Source organism: Nannobrachium achirus (genome assembly GCF_963921795.1).
Source record: "Nannobrachium achirus genome assembly, chromosome: 9".
Taxonomy (NCBI): Eukaryota; Metazoa; Chordata; class Actinopteri; order Myctophiformes; family Myctophidae; genus Nannobrachium; species Nannobrachium achirus.
The window spans coordinates 9,689,717-9,710,066 of NC_137818.1; the positions used below are offsets into that span (position 1 = coordinate 9,689,717).

Genomic DNA, 20,350 nt, shown 5'->3' on the forward strand with positions numbered 1-20,350 from the left:
CTGGCTGCTATAATATGGGGCTGCCATAGTGTCGTAGGGAAGGCAGAAAATGGCTCAATTAAAAAGCGCCGTCCTTGGAACTTAAAACACACACACACACACACACACACACACACACACACACACACACACACACACACACACACACACACACACACACAATGGCGGTGAAAGTCTGCGACATCAGAAGGCAGAGGCAAACCCAGCCCACATCATTAGCTCCCGGTTCCTGCTGTGATGTAAAGTAACTAAGTACATACAGTATACTCAAGTACTGTGCTTGGATTTGGAGGTATTTTTTTACTTTCTTTCAGTATTCATAATTTTCAATATTTTTACTTCTACTCCACTACATCTAAGAGGAAAGTATGTTACGTTTTACCCCTCTACAATAGGCTCTATGCATATACGCCATTTTGTTCTACTTCCGGGTGTCTTTCGACTTCCTTCACAGGTGTTACTGATGATACTAATTAAGGCTCTGTTTGATTTATTGCACAGTGGTTCTTTAATTTCAAGGACCCCCATAACTCTGTACAAATGGAATCAACAAATGGAATCAAATGGACCCATATGCTTCCATTTGTACACTCTCAGAGTTACACACCTGTATGGGGCCATTTGGAACCCACTCAAGAACACTTTGAGACCCACTGGTGTAGCAGAGAGTTTCCAGTGAGCCAACATGCACAATAGCAGCACCCTGTCTCTGTTTGACCAGAATGGAACAGACCCTTCATTAGTATCATCGGTAACACCTGTGAAGGAAGTCGAAAGACACCCGGAAGTAGAACAAAATGGTGTATATGCATAGAGCCTATATGCAAACTTTAGTTATACTTTGTAGATTTATATTATTATTACAAAAACATTAAACACAAAACGGGACATTCTGCACAATGAGCACTTTTACTTTTTGCACTTTAAACCGATGCTGATACTTTTGTACTTTTACTCAAGTACGTTTTTAATCCGGGACTTCTACTTGTAACAGAGTGCGTCTACATTGCAGTATTGATACTTTTACCGAAGTAAAACTTGTGAGTACTCCTTCCATCACGGAGTATCTACCATTATCATAGAAACCCCCTGAGCTGAACAATGAATACAATTTACAATTTAAGTATTTAGCAGACGCTCTTAATCCAGAGAGACTTACAATAAGCAGAATCAACAGAATTCTCCACAAAGCGATTATGTCATCAGAGATGTTTACTCTCAACTACATCAATACTCATTGTAGAATTTCTATCAACAATACAGCTTTGCCAGCTCGTTGTCAGAATAGTAGCATTGTAAGTAAATGCTGCCTATTGTTATAAACACATCAGCTGTTCAAAGAGTTTTTCAGTGAAATAGTCTGCTTTTTGCCACCATTACAAGAGATGTAACCTCGCGTCACCAGGCTTTCCGCTGGGGGAAAGCCTGGTCTTCGTTTACTAAATGGGTCGTTTGATCCGGTCTAGACCGGATGGCATCCTACGTCATTTTGTATTAAAAACGGACTACACTTTGGCAGGAAACACCAAACCGGAAACAGTTTCAACCCAGTTAGCGCATGCGCAAGTAGTTAGCGCATGCGCAAGTAGGGGTTAAAACTGTTTCCGGTTTGGTGTTTCCTGCCAAATTGTAGGATCAAAAGCCCGAAATTGGAAGCCAGCCCAGGCTACAAGAGATGACATTGGTTGCAGGGACGAGCAGAGAATGTTAGAGAGGCAGGGGCTGACATTTCTTTCGGCTATTTTCGGTGTGTGACACCACACTGAACTAAGCATAATCAAGTCAATACTGAAGACACAGAGAGGGCAATTCTTTCAACATAAGATGCTGCATTCAAGTTCAGGAGAGTTTGGACAAGGCAATTCTCTTGAATGCTGCCTTCAGGTATGTCATGGAAAGAGGGCATGTACATTTCTTTCACCATAGTAAAAACTGCATTCATGGTCTGGAGAGGGCACTTTTTACTGACGAATGAAAGGGCAGGGGCTCAAGCCCCCTTTGATGTCTAATGTATGTGTGTATGTGCCTGATTGGTTGCCACAGTGATATCTATAACCCTAGCCCCCACTCTTTCACTCTCATTTTGAAAACAGTGTTAATATCGCAACACCTTTACGGGCGAACAGTTGAGAAAATAAGCAATTAAAAATGGCAGAAATTGTCGATCAACAAGCACACAACAACGCGATCTGAGCTTATAGATGGTCTGTTTTCATTATTTCTGGGTGATACCGTTGGCTATACGTCTTATAAAATGGGGCCTAACATAATCATCCCTACAAACCTATTTTATTTTTTATACATATTTTTGAAGCCCCAGAGTGTGTTGCTACAGGTCAGACACTGTGGCTTTGTATCTCCATGTTTACATCTTTTTTTTATGTTTATAAAAGTAATATCAATGACCCCTAGAATTATATGTATTTCACCTTCGACCCCCATCGCAAAATATTATGCATCAGGGATCCCCCAGAAGCAAATATTTGAGTTACAAATGTTCGCTTTAAAATAGATATATTCAAAGATTTGCTAAATAATTTCAGAATTCAAAAATAGCAGATCTACAAGCTCACAGACTTGGTCTTGCCAGTTTTTGTTTTTTACAAATCATATGATGTTAAGACCCAATTACTGAATGTCACATCTCCAGGTTGTTTTCAGAATATGTATGATACTTATTTACAGCACATAGCCTGATGTATACTTATAAGGTGCGTGCATCTGTGTTGCTCATCCCAGTGGGATGGATGGAGTGTATTTCAAGGCACATCATTCCATAGTCCACTATAGTACTAGTGGTCCTCAGATGTTTTATTTGCAAGGAGGACCCCCTTAACCCTGAGAGTGTTCACATGGGTTCCATACAGACCTGTTATGGTATTTCAGGGCTATCTCTTTATGTTTTTCTGGTAATATTATGGTCCTCTCATTTTTATGTCTGTGACAATTTTTTAATTTTAACAAAAATCTCCACCACACGCAGCCGGGCCAGCATGGGGATGACCCCTGGGGAGAGACGGCGCTCTAAAGTGGGAGATCAGTGAATTATTTATCGCAACAGCAGGGGAGCCACTATACACTCTATTAATGCAATTCTTCACTGTGATAAGGTCACTTTGGTACGGATCGCAATAGATGTACTGTACCTTCACACAAGTGCATGAACACCAAGCTTTGCAATCGCCTCCGATCTACCGTATAGACCGGCTGTTTTCACTATGTTTGTGCGACACTCATGTATGGGCGTTAATTTACCAAAAAATGAATATAATAATTAAAAACACTGACATAGAAACATTTGTTTTTCAAAAACCTTGAAAGACATTTATAGAATTAGGTCAAAATATTCAAAGACTTTTCAAAAATAGCAGATCTAAATGGTGCATTTATATAGCGCCTTTATCCAAGGCGCTTTACAGAGATTGTGCATAAATTACATTCACCCATTCACACACACATTCATACACCGATGGCAAAGGAAACCATGCAAGGCACCAACCTGCTCACCGGGAGCAACTAGGGGTTCAGAGTCTTGCTCAAGGACTCTTCCACACTAACTCTGGGGGAGCCCGGGATCGAACTGGGAACCCTCCGCGTTCTAATGACGTATTCTCTACCCCTGAGCCACTGCCACCCCATCTACAAGCTCGCAGCTCACTATTTGTCCATGTGCAGACACACTGATGATCTCTCTCTCTCTCTCTCTCTCTCTCTCTCTCTCCCCCCCCCCCCCCCCCCCCTGACAGAAGCATAAGGTGGATCTGTTCCACAAGCTGCGGCATGTGATGAACGAGCTGATCGACTTGCGCCGGCAGCTGATCCAGGGTCACCTGGCCCAGGAGCAGACCCGCGAGATCAAACGCCACGTTACCGTCAGGCTGGACTGGGGCAACGAGTGAGTTTATAATGTTTATTAACATGTTACTGTGAAGCTGGACTGGGGCAACGACTGAGTTGTTTATTACTAGTAAGACGCCTCAGGGCGACAAGCGACCTCGACCTAAAGGGCGAGGTCGCGCCACAGTGATGTGGACATCAGGGCAGTGGACACCGGCAGGTATTCACAAAAGAACACAAAATAAATGGTGCAGAAAAATACTCAAAGAAATCCTAAAAACTACAAGATTCATGTCATAAAAACGAGTATCCGTATAAAAACCTGAGAGTTCAATGCATATGAATACCTCCCAAGTTCATAATACTATCTACTAGGGAGATTGGAGTTCAAGAGTGTGATTGCCCGGGGAATTGCCGTGAAGGTAGCTCTCCCTCTCTCTCTCTCTCTTTCTCTCTCCCTCTCCCTCTCTCTCTCCCTCGCTCTCTCTCTCCTTCTCTCTCTATCCCTCGCTCTCCCTCTCCCTCCCCCTCTCCATCTCCATCTCCATCTCCATCTCCCTCTCCCTCTCCCTCTCCCTCTCCCTCTCTATCTCCCTCTCCCTCTCCCTCTCCCTCTCCCTCTCTCTCCTCTCCCTCTCCCTCTCTCTCCTCTCCCTCTCCCTCTCAACCCAACCGGTTGAGACAGATGGCTGCCCACCTAGTTCCAGGTTCTGCTTGAGATCTCTTCCTTTGCCGCTGTCGCCAAGCATTTGCTCAGGGGAGGAGGAGCTGTGTGTGTGTACTGCTGTTTTCAAACTGGCAGATACACAGAGCTACAGGCTACCGTTCGTTTGCAACGGAAGCCAGCGCGACGTGAAGATGCAAAAGCCACATCCGACATTTGTAGCTGCCGCACAAATCTACAAAGCGATACAATCCAAGTATAGCTGGCTTTGACTGCGGCTACAAAGCTACAAATAACAAAAGCTACATGAGTGTTGTTGAACCATTGACACTCACCTTTGCTCGCCACGCGATTCCTGCTTGTGATGGAGGGAAAACTAATGCTGATACATTGCTTTGTATCTGCAGTAGTTTGTATTTGTTACATAATGGTCTTCACTTGCTCTACTGTATCGTCGTTGTTGGGTGGAAACCTTGTATCTCCAAGTTTCAAATTTGTATGTTCTTTCGCAAAGTAAAGCCCTGCTTCATCGTACAAGGCCGTCGCACAAAAGTAGTGACAACAGCAGATCTACAAGCAATGTGTGCTTGTAGATCAGCTGTTTTCACAAATTTAAATCATTTTGAAAATGAAAAATGCAAAACGAACGGTTTGGACATACAATGTTTTCACCCAACGACGACGGTATGTAACATCTGATGAGACAGACATAAGAATAAAAGATGGCTCTATTTCTGTCTGCTCAGAGGATAGTTCTTGACCGATTTTCATATTCCTTCCTGATTGGCCAAGACTGGCGTGTAAAGTTCGCAGGAGTGGCTCGTTTTGAACAAAATGCCTCAAATCATGAACACAGCGTCCGATTGCCGTGAAAAGGCAGAGGAAGAAATGCCACGCACCCTTTTCACATTGGCCTATAGCGATACTCAAATCTGTACACATTAGGTGTGTTATAGTCAATTCCAAGCATTGCTGGCCCACAATAACCTACCTGACCTGGTGAAGACCTGAGCACTTTTTCTAGTTCTTGTTTGAAATGACCAAACCTGCTTATACAAATGTGTCTCTCTTTTCTTCCCATCCTGTCTGTTTCTCTCTCTCTCTCTCTCTCTCTCTCTCTCTCTCTCTCTCTCTCTCTCTCTCTCTCTCTCTCTCTCTCTCTCTCTCTCTCTCTCTCTCTCTCCCTCCCTCCAGACACCTGGGTTTAGACCTGGTTCCCAGGAAGGAGTTTGAGATGGTGGATCCCGATCAGATCAGCATATCTGAATTATACAAAATGGTACGTTCTGACTGTATTGTGTTTGAATGATACAAAATGGTATATTCCTTGTTTCCGGCCTTGGCTTTTATTCTCATAGCAACAGACGCTGTTCAAAATAATACATTGTATTATGATACCTTCTGAAACCGGACATTCCACATACTAGTTACCTTTTGTTATTTTTAAGCATATTTTGATTCATATACTTTTGTACGGTACTTTTACTCAAGTACATGAGATAACCAGACGTTTACTTATAACAGAGTGTTCTGCATTGCAGTATTGATACGTTTACTTAAGTGAAACATGTAGTACTTTTTCTGAAAAGTAGCTGATGGTGAATACCGGTTAGTATGAATGCATGCACATGCAGTCGTGCACGGTACATTCTCGCTGAAGCGTCCCGCATAAAAGGGGAAATATCCGCCCATGAGCTCTGCATGCATCTGAAGGTTATGAGTCAAAACGTTGTGCTTCGTGCATGATGGCGTTTTACTGTGATGATGCACTTTAACGTTTACTGCGTGAACGGTTATGTAGCCCCATTGCCTGCTACATCACAGCCAACACATCGCATATGTGCCATTGCAATGCGTGGCAGAGCTTGTAGATTCGAATAGCCGTACAAATTAGGCTTAAATGGTTAATGTACGTTTTGTTATAATCTAAATCTGCAAAGTAGCCAGTAGCCAAATAAATGATTGCAGTGGATAAAAAAAAAAAGCAATATTTGCCTCTGAAATGTAGTGGAGTAGAAGTAGGGGGACACTAAGGTCTCAGAGGCACTTGCCTGTCGGGCAAGTACAGGTCATGTTCTACTTGCCCAAAGGTCATGCCCACTTGCCCGAAAAGTAAATCCATAAATCCATTATAAAATGATAGGTAAGATTTTAATTACCGCTCACTTATTTCTTTACTTTCTGGGGCTGTGCGATAAAAATACCTTTATAGCTATGATTGAATATGTCTATGGTTTCACATGTTATTTTTATTTTATGTAGCAACAGTAAAAACAGCACATTCTAGGTAAACAGTGCTCTTATTTTACATTCCACAGACCAGAAGACAGAGCGCGCTGGCCACCTTCAGGTGTTTAGACAGATATCTTGTGTTGTGTTTATAGACGGTTGCGTCCCATCTCAAATGAGCACTTGCCCGGTCGGGCAACCTGAAAGCCAACTTCACCTGCCCGAAAGTTTTAATTACCTGCCGGGGGCAGGTGGACAAGCCTTAGTGTCAATGCCTGTAGAAGTATACTCAAGTAAACAAAAAATTCCTTAAAACTGTTCCCCATTAAAACCGGAAAAGGCATCTGTGTCGTTTTGGATGTTAGCGTTGGCTGTATCCCCCAAAAATAGCAGATATAGATTCATCCCACGAGGCGAGCTTGTACATCTGCTATTTTTGGAAAGTCGTGAAAGTGCGAGAACTACAGATTTCAGAAGGACAGTTGTAGAATCAGCCAGTACTAAATGTACATGGTCACTTTCCACCAAGCCCTTGGTTTGCACTGTAGATGCATTTTTATCCCCGTGTCTCAGCTTGACTGTGCATATCGGTATACGCTATCGCGCGCATGTGCGTTCATGTGCGTTCGGTGGGCTGCGCAAATGCGCTCGATTATCAAACCATCCAGAAGAAGAAGGTGACTCACGAGAGAGAGAGAGAGAGAGAGAGAGAGGGAGAGAGCGACGCTGGGACTCGCTGTTGTTGCAGATGCAGCATGCAGGACCCATGTGACCCGCTTCCTTTATGCTCCCACGTCACCGCCACATTCGCTGTGCTCCTTTCCCAGCATGCACGTGACTCTCACACACACGCGCACGCACGCACACACACATGCATTGCTACACTTGTGAGGACAACAACGTTTCTGATTCTTTAGCCACCATAACCCTGAAGCCGAAAAATAGCCGATCTACAAGTGCACAACGCGCTGTGCTGTAGCGCGTTTTGCGCTTGTAAATATCATCTACTTTCAGTGCATGACATGCACCGAAATGCCGACATGCTGCTAAGTAATCAGTTATAACTCAGAAACCCTATAAACCTAACCTCTAGAGATCTAACCCTAACCCCAACCTGAATCTTTTCCTTAACCGTGAGCCTAAATAATAATAATAATAATTTGCGTTCGTGTATTTTTGTAACCATAAATAAAATGATACTCACAATATCTCAGTATTTCTCAAATGCTACTATGCTTGTGGGGACGATTGTCCAAGTACACACACAGGCACACGCCCGGCACACACATACGCACACGTGCGCTCACGCACGTAATTGCGAACCGGCAACGCAGACATAATGCGATGTGACAAGCCTGGGCCATGCTTGGGAAAAAACACATGCACATTTAGCATTTTTTAAATGAATTACGTATGGTTTCCGGCCCGTGTAGAAATCACCAGATAGAACTGGGGACGTGTTCCTGTGAATAAGTCATGTTTTTAAGATGTGTTTTGGAATGTGTAGCAGGGAGTCACGTGCGTGCGTCAGGCATGCTCGCAGAGGATTCCTCGAGAGAAGTCAGAATTATGAGTTTGCTAACTCATTGCTAACGCATTAAAGGTGATACACCATGCATTTAAAAAGTATTTATGTCATATTGTTTATGTCCCAAAAATGTTTTTCAAAAGGTTTGAGGCTAAATTACCACTCCTGAATATTTTTGAATGGCTCTCAGAGCATTTTCAGCTGCAGTACCACCTTTGGCCTGAACTGCACCAAACCCCCCCCCCCCCCCCCCCCCCAAATATTTTGGAAAAAAAATCTTTTGAAAATCTTTTTATTTTATTTATTTATTTCTTCAAAAACGGCCGTCGATGACGTCATCGACGGCATCAAATCTGGACAGCCTGTTTTGAGAACCCGTGGGATGCTTTTAACCTCCGCCTTCCCAAAACCAGAGAAAGACACAACGGTCAGAAATGAGACTTTGTGAGGATAGAAGGTGCTAGTGGGACCCCAAAAAAGGTTTTAAAATAGGAAAAGTGAATTTTCATGGTGTATGTGGTAAGACCACAGGCCGATTCTACAAATGCCTTCTAAATCAGTAGTTCTCAAACAGGTTTTTTTTGTAACTCAAAAACACTTTCAAGATTTTTTTAAGCAGATATTCTACAAGCTCAGAGTCCATTGGTCAGTGCAAAAAGCATGTGAAGAGACACGTGTTCACAGCAGGAAACCTCCCTGTGAATGTCCTTAGAGGTCAGAGTCAGTAACAACTATTATTCCAGTTAAGTTAGGTTACAGTCGTCCTTGACAAGCGAGTGTTGTGTGTCTCATTGAATAGCCAAACCTAAAATCCAAAATGACACGGATGCTTTCCTGGTTTTAATGTGCGCTCTTTAGCATTGGTAGTGTTAAATAGCTCTGTATTCCCATAGTAATCATTGTTATTGAGCGTTTGTTCAGTAACAGGAGTTTGCTCTTAATTTAACAGAAAAAAAATACATTTTCCCAGGATGGGATACCAATTTCATCCAATCAGGAGAGAGAACTCATACAGGTTACAGGATAGGAAGTGAAGTTGGAAGTGATAAATGGTGTTCTCTCTTTTGACTGGACAAAATTGGAAACCCACCTGAAAATGTATTTTCAGGGACTGAACAAACACTCTATATGTGTGGAAATTGTAGTCCTACATCTGCCATGTTTTGGGGCAAACACAGGTGTTCTGATTGGAGTGGAACATTTATTCTATGCATATCAAACAATTGAAACACCTGTAGGACTACAATTGCTACACTCTATGGCGATGATTACTATCAGAATAATAGAGCTTTAACCTTTTTCATCAAAATGTTTTCTTCTAACCAAAAAAATATCACTTTAGAGCACCTTTTAATTTATCTTTCAGTGACTCTGAACGCTTGCAAATGAACCAAATGGGCCCGTAAGCCTAAGGTGTCCATTTGGTTCATTTGCACGCGCTCAGGAATTAAAATTAACACAGAGGATTTGACTGTTCAGTGGGTGAAGACACGGATGACTTCCATCATGGCCAACAGTTGCGAGGCCATATGCTGATCAAGAAAACACCCTCCACCCGGCCCAGCGAGCGTCCCATTATCCCTTTGCCACTTTTCTCGGCATCGCGAGGCAGATTGCTCCGCGCACTAAATGCCCTGTCCAGAAACAACAGCGCACAGCGCGTCCCCTGCCAAAGAAGTGCCTCCTCACCCTGACTCTGTCCATGAAAGTGAAGCTTGTTTTTTGGCAGGGCACTTCAGCCAGGCCTTGGGACCCATTCAGACAGGAGTAAAGAGCGCCTCTTTTTTAGCCCGCTGAGCAGAGGTGTGCGTGTGTGCTGTGTGTGTGTGTGTGTGTGTGTGTGTGTGTGTGTGTGTGTGTGTGTGTGTGTGTGTGTGTGTGTGTGTGTGTGTGTGTGTGTGTGTGTGTGTGTGTGTGTGAGTGCGTGCGTGCGTGCGTGCGTGCGTGCGTGCGTGCGTGCGTGCGTGCGTGCGTGCGTGCGTGCGTGCGTGCGTGCGTGCGTGCGTGCGTGCGTGCGTGCGTGCGTGCGTGCGTGCGTGCGTGCGTGCGTGCGTGCGTGCGTGCGTGCACTCAAGTACTATAATGTTGATTTTTATTTTATTTTGATGGAGTATTTCCAATTTCCAATCAGTTTTCTTCTCCACTACATCTCAAAGGCAAATATTGTACTTTTACCCCGCTACGATTATTTCAAAATCTTAGCATTAGTTACTTTGTAGATTTTGATTATATGAAACCACTTCAGAAATATACATTTGAGAACTTGTGAAATGGGACCTTGTGCATAATGAATACTTTTACTTAATTTAAGTATATTTTGATGCCAATACCATTGTACTTTTACTCAAGCAAATTTGGAATACCAAATTATAGCAAACTACTGTATGTATACAATAGGGTATTATTGATACTTATACTTATGTACAAAATGTGAGTTGCCTACTCTCTTTGATCACTGGTTGCGTGTGCCCTGTGTCCTCTCTCGCGCTCTTGTGTTTTGATCGAACGTGGGATTAACTTAGCGCTAGGGACAGCATTAAAGTGCAGGCCTCGTAGCAAAATCAGTGGCCGAAGTAGTTTTTGTTTTTTAAGTCCATTGTTAAACTGTTGTACCGTAAACCGGGTTCAGTTTGGTGGGAAGTGGGAAGAACCAGCTGACTACAGTATAGCAGAAAAATTAGTTTTACTTAAAGTGGGACTGCCACAAGTTAGACACAATCGTTACAAGTAAAAGTGTCATGGTTTGACATTTTGATCAATGTTTTTGCCTGTGTTTTTGTGTTTTGTTTTCCCCGCCCTCTTGTCACCTTCCACACCTCCCAATTTTGGGAACCCCTGTTGATAACGGTTGACTGAACTGACCTGTGTGTCTCTATAATGTCCCTCTGCAGCATGTATCCAGCAGACACTGTGGTGGACAGCAAAGCACAAGCCAGGTAAGCTCTTTTCATAGCTGCTTGTTCGTTGTTTACATGCATGTAATAACAGCTGCATCACACACAGTACATTGTATGCCAGCCCAAGGACCCCTTAACATGGTAAATAGTGCATTTATATAGCACATTTATCCAAGGCGCTTTACAGAGATTGTGCATTACATCCACCCATTCACACACACATTCATACACCGATGGCGGAGGAAACCATGCAAGGCACCAACCAGCTCACCGGGAGCAACTAGGGGTTCAGATTCTTGCTCAAGGACTCTTCCAGACTAACTCTGGGGGAGCCCGTGATCGAACTGGGAACCCTCCGTCTTCTAAGACGGCAACTCTACCCCTGAGCCACTGCCGCCCCCTGAGAGAGAGATGAAGCAGGGACCCTCCCACTACATACTGTATGAAAGTGTGTCGCAGATTAAAATTGATCATAGATTTCATAGATAGCTTCATATACTTGTTTGTTCTACAGCACAATCATCAGTGTGTGTTGGATTCATGTTCATGTTGTGTTTACAGACATTTAACTACTTAAACTGTAGATACTTAGTAGACTTGACCTTTCACTCAGTACTTAGTCTAATCCCCCCCCCCCCCCCCCCCCACTACACCAAACCTCTTTACCGAAAATAGACAATCTGTAGATCTGCTAATTTGAATACCTGATGATCATGTTGTAAAAGATGTGTTAAATATATAGCATCAATACAATGACACATTAATTACTGTATGTGCGGAGGACAGGCTTTGATGGAAAGCATTCATTTTCGTTGAAGTAACAGACCTGTTTCAACAGCAGCCCATTTTGACATGAAATAGTTTAGCAAACACACTTATCAATGATAGTAATTAAGGCTCTGTTCCATTCAGGTCAAACAGAGTCAGGGTGCTGCTATTGTTCATTGAGGCTCACTGGAAACACTCTGCTACACTAAACGGAAGCTTAATTAGTATCATTGCCAACTCATGTGTTTGTTGCAGTATGTTGCCACGTTCCTTATAATAAGACTGTACGTTAACGCCAGGTCTCATAAGCACATTTATAATGCATTATAATGCACTTAAAGTATAAGGCATTGTAACACTAGTTATACATTTGTATAATTATGTATAATAGTCCTGTGCCTGGGGGTGTGCAAAAGGATTGAATGTAGGAGTCTCAGAAGTAATGTTGGAGAACCCAGACCGGTGGTGAACGTTGGGCAGAATAGTCACCATCAATGTTCAGTTGTGCAATACCCGTTTGTATCTCTCTGTCTGGCTGGCACTCTTTTATGCCCATATATGGTGTTCCGTGTCCAGGCCAGTCTGTGACGTCATCTCCAAATTTGGGCACTGTAGTGATGTCAGTCAGTGTTGTCAGTTGGTCTTTCTTACCATGGTGTCGACACTGTTTAGTAACAGTGATGTCAGCATGACAGACAGTCAGACGGCGGACGGACGGACGGACAGACAGACAGACAGACAGACAGACAGACAGACAGACAGACAGACAGACAGACAGACAGACAGACAGACAGACAGACAGACAGACAGACAGACAGACAGACAGACAGACAGACAGACAGACAGACAGACAGACAGACAGACAGACAGACAGACAGACAGACATTCGTTAAATTAATAGTTAGATAACCTAAGCAAGGTTTATGAAGTATTTAGTGCTGGTCATAATGCATTATGAGGACAGTGGAAAAGCACTTTAGGTCCTTTTGAGTTACAGACCCATAAAGGGTTCATTTGGACCCCATGGTGGCCCCCAGACCTTTGGTGATAAACAGTGTAGTAATACAGTAGCTCTGGTCATGGACAAGTATAGTACTATTAGTGCTGTATTTTAGACAGTTTTACAGTAATAATAGGCCTAGGTCATCTTGCACTGGCACAAAGACACATGATTGTTGTACACTGAAAACTCCTTGACCGATAAAAGTGTGTTTTTACTATTTATAGAGTGCTTATACTTATTTATAGAGTAGTTAACTTGGCCATCAATGCACGTGCCACCTGGCTTTTCAGCAGTGGTGTAAAGTAACTACGTAGATTTACTATAGTGCTTTACTCAAGTACAATTTTGAGGTATTTGTGCTTTACTGGAGTATTTCCAATTACCAAAACTTTTACTTCTACTCCACTACATCTCAGATCCAAATATTGTACTTTTACTCCACTACATGTATTTGAAAACTTTAGTTACTAGTTACTTGGCAGATAGAAATGATCATATTATAAAACATACATTAATCCACTTTAGATCTATGTTATACCTATAGTCCAGGGGTCCTCAATAGGCGGACCGCGGTCCATGTCCGGACCGGACCCAGGACGAATTATAGTAAAAAAAAAAAAGTGGAAAAATATCCCCACGCTTTGTTTCCACTTATTCATTCACTTTCATTGCATGCGCTGGTGTGAGAGAGAGAGAGAGAGAGAGAGAGACAACGACGCGCTGATTGGCTGATGCCGGGCAACATAGTATTATGGGCTGTCATCTCTATGACAAGGGTGCGCTGATAGGCTGTTGCCACAGACCCGCGGAAGTTTTCAGAGCAGCAGCAACAACAGTAGCTTCAGCCACCAACAATGCAACTAGTTATAAATCAGTGGGGTTTCATTCACGCAAACATCATCAACGTGAATACGTTTGCAGGATTGTAATCTTATCTCCAGAGTGTGTCGCGACGTGCCACGGCCCGACGGCCCGTGACGGCTGCCTCTCTTTCTGCATGAATGTTGTTCTCCCATGGTTCTCCCCACCGGAGGCTGTGTGGCAGCGCGCCGCATCCAGTTGGGGTTACCGTGCGGCACTTAACGTGCGTCGATACCGCGACGAGACGCTGCGCAGCCGTCCGCGTTCAGTGTGTGCTCCCCTGTCTCTGACGCGCGACACCTTGTTTTCATATCGATATTCACGTTGCGACACAAGCATAAATTATTCGAAAATTATCCCAGTTTGTTAAAAGAAACCAGAGCACTAGCGCAAAATATCTCTGCTCTCTGCGCAAAATATCTCTGCTCCACAACATTCTGTTCTCCCTGCTTAAATGGGTTGTTTCTCTTCAATCAAGTAAGGCCCCCAAATGATTTTGGAGGAGTCCCCAGCCCAGATGACAGTGAAGTCATAATTTAAGGACCCTTTTAATAAAGAAAGAAACGGGAAAAGACCATTACTGCATCAACAAACTAATAAAAAAATAAACATATCAGCCATTGTAAAAAAATAAGAAAGGGATCCCTAATTAAGATGAACAATAATGAGGGCAAGTGGCCATGACATGAGGGCAAGTAGAACATGACCTGTACTTTCCAGACGGACAAGTGCCTCTGAGACCATAGTGTCAACCCCTGGTTGGTACTTTTTTGTATCTTAGCCTACTATTTAAGAATGACCGACATAATAAAAATAAGCGAATATAAATATATTTAAAATATATATATTTATATATATATTAATTGTTTTTTTTTCCCCGGACCCGGACCTGTTTCAAAAAAATATTTGTGGACCTTCAAGATTTGTATTTGAGGACCCCTGCTATAGTCTATTTGAAAATAGCTGATCTACAAGTTCAGTAGTTGTGAGCTTGTTGATCTGCTATTTCCGAACATTTTGTACTTATAAACTAACATCCGGACTTGCATGCAAAATAATTGTTGTAAATATCCTTTTTGTATGCATTGAAAAAGAGACGCTGGTCTCAATGGGTTTCCCTGAAAGAAAGTTTTCAAATACATGTTTTTTTTACAAACATTCAAACATTCTGATCTGCACTAGAATATATCAATTGTTATCAGATATCAGCAAAAAAACACAATATAACATATAGGCTTCAACACGATCTGGGGGGGCGGGGGACAATAATTATGTGACACGTTGTGAACTTGAGATAAATCCTCTATCCGTTGAACGACAAAGTGTACACAAGTGGTTAAGAAAACCTCCCATCTGCTTGTCTTCTACAAATCGACGGTGTATCTATTTATGTAAATTCATGAACTGACCCTCGTGAATATTCAATCCCATCTGTTGTCTCCATCGAGCCTTATATAAATCACATGTTGTCCACATTATTTACAACCTTTTGGCTGCACAAACGCAGGTACCATTTTTAGCTAGCAGCAGGTAGCACGTGTAGCTTGCAGCAGGTAGCATGCGTAGCTAGCAGCAGGTAGCATGTGTAGCTAGCAGCAGGTGCTACTAAGCCTTTAGCGCAGCGAAGGAGCAGCCTTGTGAATGTTGCGTGCAGAGAATGTTAGAGAGGCAGGGTCTGACATTTCTAAAAAGGGCTTTTGGTGGAAATATCGAAAATAGCTGTCCTCCAAGCTCACAACGTGTCGCAAAGCGACGCGTTGTGAGCTTGGAAGTCGGCTATTTTCGGTGCTTGATACCCCACTGAACTAAGCATAATCAAGTCAATACTGGAGATGTGGCGTAACGGCATGTATTTCTACACAAAGAGGGCAATTCTTTCGACATAAGATGTTGTATTCAAGTTCAGGAGAGTTTGGACAAGGCAATCATCTGCCGTGTACAAAATTATGCTGCCTTCAGGTATGGCATGGAAAGGGAGCCTTTGCGTTTCTTTCACCATAGTGAAAACTGCATTCATGGTCTGGAGAGGGCACTTTTTACAGACAGATAAAAGCATAGACATCAAAGGGGCTCAAGCCCGCTTTGATGCCTATGTGTGCGCAGTTACTATCAAAACCTCCACCTGCTGTCTGTCAGTCTGTCCGTCACATGTCACACTTTTGCCCTACTCATATCTCCGCCACAGTTGCCCCTATCCATGCCAAACTTTGCACACACACTCCTTGGCTGCCAAACCACAACCTCCACCCCTCATTTCTCACATGGCCCTCCTCTAGCGCCACCATGAGGCCGATTCTTGCAAAAAACATTTTTGGACACTGCTCCTACAGATTTTGCCCTAAAATCACGCAAAGCGGTACACAGTATCTCTAAAGTCATGTCATCATGTCATTCCTGATTGGCTACCATTGCCATCTAAGGTTTGTGTATGCGAACTGACGGACGCTTATCTCCCGATTAGGGAGTCTTACTGGTGTCTATGTGTGCATGTGCCTGATGTTGCGGCCGTTCCTCTCCGCAGGGTGACAGCGCGAAGCAGCGGCACGGCGACGGCTGCCGCGTCCCCGTGTCACATCACCTCTTCATCAACCTGAAGAGCTTCACGTACAACAGCATCAGCGAGGACGCCGACGTCTTCTTCTCCCTGTACGACACCCGCGACGCCAAGCAGATCAGGTGCGTACGGGCCGCAGGACAGGAGCATCTCGTCCCGATACACAAACAAAAACACAAGCTGGGAACAGGGTTTCCGTTAGCCGGTATTCACTGGCCAAAACAAGCTTTAGTCTTCTCGGTTCGGCTGTTATGGTAAACAGAACCGGGGTTCCGAGTTAATAGAATCCAAACCAAGCCGGACCAAAGGACTTGAACTTGTATGGGTCATGGATATTATACAATATGTGTGACTGTGTCTCTGCAATGGATAAAGTTTGGCGACACACATAGCCTACATTGCAGGCATCTTCTACCTTCCTTTTGCCACCATTCATGATGATGTAGCATTATTAACATAACAAAATAAAACAAAAGCTGTAGGTTGTGCATATTAAGGTTGAATGAGATATAAAGCCCAAAACATTAATTTGTTTACACTATGCGATGGTGTCGTGCAAGCAGTTCACTCACGGTCACTTTTTGCCAAGCGACACCTCTGCATGATGGAGTAGATAGATATTATTTAGTTAAAGGTGTATTCAGTGATAATGAAAGTGGCCGGGGGTCATCTTGTCACAGCGTAGAAATGTTTAGTTTTTTATAGATTTTCTACACCATTATAATGTTCTAATTTTGATCATTAGACCCAATCACTGAATATCGGTAGGCCTACGTCTCCAGCTTCAGGATATGTATGATACTGATTTACTACGAGACTGTGGCATTTTATGAGTTCAGTAGTTTACAATCTAGGCATTTAGCAGACGTTCTTAATTCAGAGCGACTGTGGTTCTCAAAACTTTTATTTTGACCATCATAACTAAACATCATAACATAACTACGGCCATACTCTACCCTGATTGGTCAAGGACTGTCTGGCCACCTCTGAAAACTGCATCTAGCTATGCTCACAACACGGGCCATGGTGGAAGTCCTTATATGGTCAACACACATTCTAGTGAGGAGAATGAATGGAAAATGTACCAATTATATTTTTATTTGAATGAAATACAATCACTGAATATACCTTTAACCATAAAAACAGGAACAGGTTGGCATCTGTGATAAAGTGGAAAGAAGCGCATCGCTTCCATAACAAGGTGTAATTATCAGGGATGTGTTGGGATTCAGGTGAAGCGTGGCGCTACAGAACATAAACATCACCACATTCTACGGATGCTCATTTGTGTGGGTTCTTTTGTGTTACAGTGAGAAGTTCATGGTGAGACTGAACAAGAATGGAGGACCAAAGAACCCAGAGAAGGCTGACCGCCTGTGTGCCCTGTTCACGGTACCCTTAACCTACAATACTACTATTCTAAGCCTTAACCTACAGTACTACTTACCTACTTAAAAGAGTCCAAAAAAACGACTTATATTCTTTCAATTACACACCTCATGAAGTTTTTCATAGTTTAATAGACTTATTTGACTACACTAATCATCAGTGTTTTCATGATGGCTTCAGTTGTCACTGTCCACCTGGATCTGAACAAAGTGGATGTGCGAAAACGTTCAAAGAAAGAAAGAAGCATAGTGTGGGGAAAATGATGAAAAAAAGAAAGAAATTAAATAGTGACTGTTATTGGCTTGATACACTTTGTTGCATGTGGTGGTGTGCACTGAAAATACTGTAGCTGATCTGCAACACCTTTCCAGCTTGGCTATTTTCCGTGCACGACACAGTCATGCAAACTGTAAGCAGCACAGCTAGATGGGCCATGGTTCTGAAGTAACTGTCAGTGTAGCTGCTGCCCATGGTTCTGAAATAACTGTCACTGCAGCTTCTGTGATAGCTGCTGTTCATGGTCTTGCTCAGCTAGACTCTATCTGCCATTGCTAACACAAGGCAGCAGTGATATTGTCTGGCTATGCGAGGCTAAAGTAACTGCAGCTCCTGTCCATGTAATGGTATTGTCCATGGTCCTGAAATAACTATAGCTCTGTCCATGGTTCTGAAGTAACTGTAGCTGCTGTAATGTCTCCTTATATAGTTTACTAAATGTACTGTATAATGTTCTGTGGAAGTAGGGTGAGAAGGGGGGGGGGGGGGGGGGGGGTCCATGCGCTTGTCGGGTAGGAACCTTGTATGTCCAAAACCGGTCCTTTTTTCATTATTCTTTAAAGGACTGGCTGTTAAAATGTTTTAATTTACTGCTTTCTATCATTTTAGCCATTTTAGTGATTTTGATTTCAGTGGTTGGGGGCATGCGTACAAGTGCGTAAATATGTCTTTTTAGACACAATAAGCGGACAATTTCTTTATTACTATTTACAGTAACACTACTAGCCCCCATAAGTCCCCATAGCCTAGGAAAGATTGCGGTGCATCTTGGGAATTAATTGTGTCTAAAAAGATATATTTAGCCACTTGTACGCATGAAGCTAAAGCAGTAAATGAAAACATTTTAACATTCATCTTTTCTTTTCTCTAATTACATCTAAAATATGAACCCTTGTTATAAAAAAAAAAACAAAGTTGTTCTTTAAAAACCATAACATTGTGATTGTCTTGTATGATGAAGTATGGAAAACCATACAACATTTAAACATGGATACATGAGATTTCTACTCCACAGCGGCGATATCGTCTGTCAGGTGGATACCTCGTATGTCCAAAACTGTTACTTTTCACGATTCAAAATTAAAAAGCACCAAAAGTAGCAGATCTACAAGCTCAAGCAATTAAACACAGAACGTTAGAATATGGAGATAAGTGGTTTCTGCTCAACGGTGACGATATATGCCAGTGGTACAGACATCAGACAAGGTCGAGAAACACTGCACCAGAGGAAGGGAGCACGCTCTATTTAGCGCTCGTCTGTACCATGAACATTCTGTGCATTCTGTCATCCCTTACAGGACCTGAGCAGTAAAGACCTGAAGAGAGATCTGTACATAGTGGCACATGTCATAAGAACAGGTTAGTAGATCTGTACATAGTGGCACATGTCATAAGAACTGGTGAGTAGAGATGTGGCAGAGTAGCCCTGCTCTTAGCCCCAGTGTAGTAGATATTATATTATCATGATTGATTATGTGTGATGTTATTAGTTTGTATGATACATCATGAATGATACGGGATAGCTTGTTAGAGTCTAGATGTCTCACTAGGACTGAGTAGCTATTGTTTTGGTAAAGCCTATCTTGTTATGGCACAGCTTGTCCCAGAGGCCTTGAAGCCACACAGTATAACTCTAGTGTCTGACCATTCTTCTTGGCAGAACTACTTTACCACAGTCCAGAGTGTTAAACTGTACTTCTGTCCTTGATATCATGTTACATAAACTTGACCACCACCACCTAATACATTGTCTTGTCTCCTCATTTTCTCATTGATTATTGATTGATCTGAATTCCTCCACACCCAGAAACACTCTCACTGTCCAAACATTGTTGTTTTGTCCCCTACTTAAAAAAACGGGGGCACGCACGCGCGCAACTCTTTTAGTAATGTGAAAATAATGTGTGCGCGATCCTCTGAGGAAGATCAGTGCGACGGAGGACAACATGCTCTGAGCAGATGGCTCCATTGAATAACATTTGAGGAGTTTTTTTAGAAGCCCCTGTCCGGTTGTGTCATGATGTCATCGGATGTCATAAAAACACTTTTGAGTGATTAGCAGAGAACACCATCTAAACGTGTTAACACATCTTGGGCACAGAAAGTGATAATATCTCACTTGGTATGGGGCTAATAAGATGGATGATGTCAGGCAGCAGCCGTTCGCAACTGGTAAAAAAAAAGAAACGAACCTAGCCCAACCCTACCCTCCCCTGCCCCTTCTTTGTATATACTTACTGTTTGTTTAGACTTACTGTTTTCTTTTTTTGTTCTATCATTTTTTTTTCTTTACATATCTACTGCATAGTACTGTGTTCTATTCGTCTGTCATTCAATGTTATAT

At 42.7% G+C, this 20,350-nt stretch overlaps 1 protein-coding gene across 1 annotated transcript in view; it reads left to right on the forward strand.

The window, feature by feature from the left end:
- Positions 1-20,350, forward strand: part of LOC308291838 (dedicator of cytokinesis protein 3-like) — a gene marked incomplete at both ends in the record, with an annotated part of 140,294 nt that overhangs the window by 46,189 nt on the left and 73,755 nt on the right. Inside the window, 6 exons of the mRNA XM_080733969.1 lie at positions 3,747-3,895; positions 5,696-5,780; positions 11,150-11,194; positions 16,309-16,463; positions 17,652-17,733; positions 19,305-19,365. Coding sequence (XP_080590095.1) covers positions 3,747-3,895; positions 5,696-5,780; positions 11,150-11,194; positions 16,309-16,463; positions 17,652-17,733; positions 19,305-19,365 — 577 coding nt within the window. The remainder of the gene's footprint in view (positions 1-3,746; positions 3,896-5,695; positions 5,781-11,149; positions 11,195-16,308; positions 16,464-17,651; positions 17,734-19,304; positions 19,366-20,350) is intronic.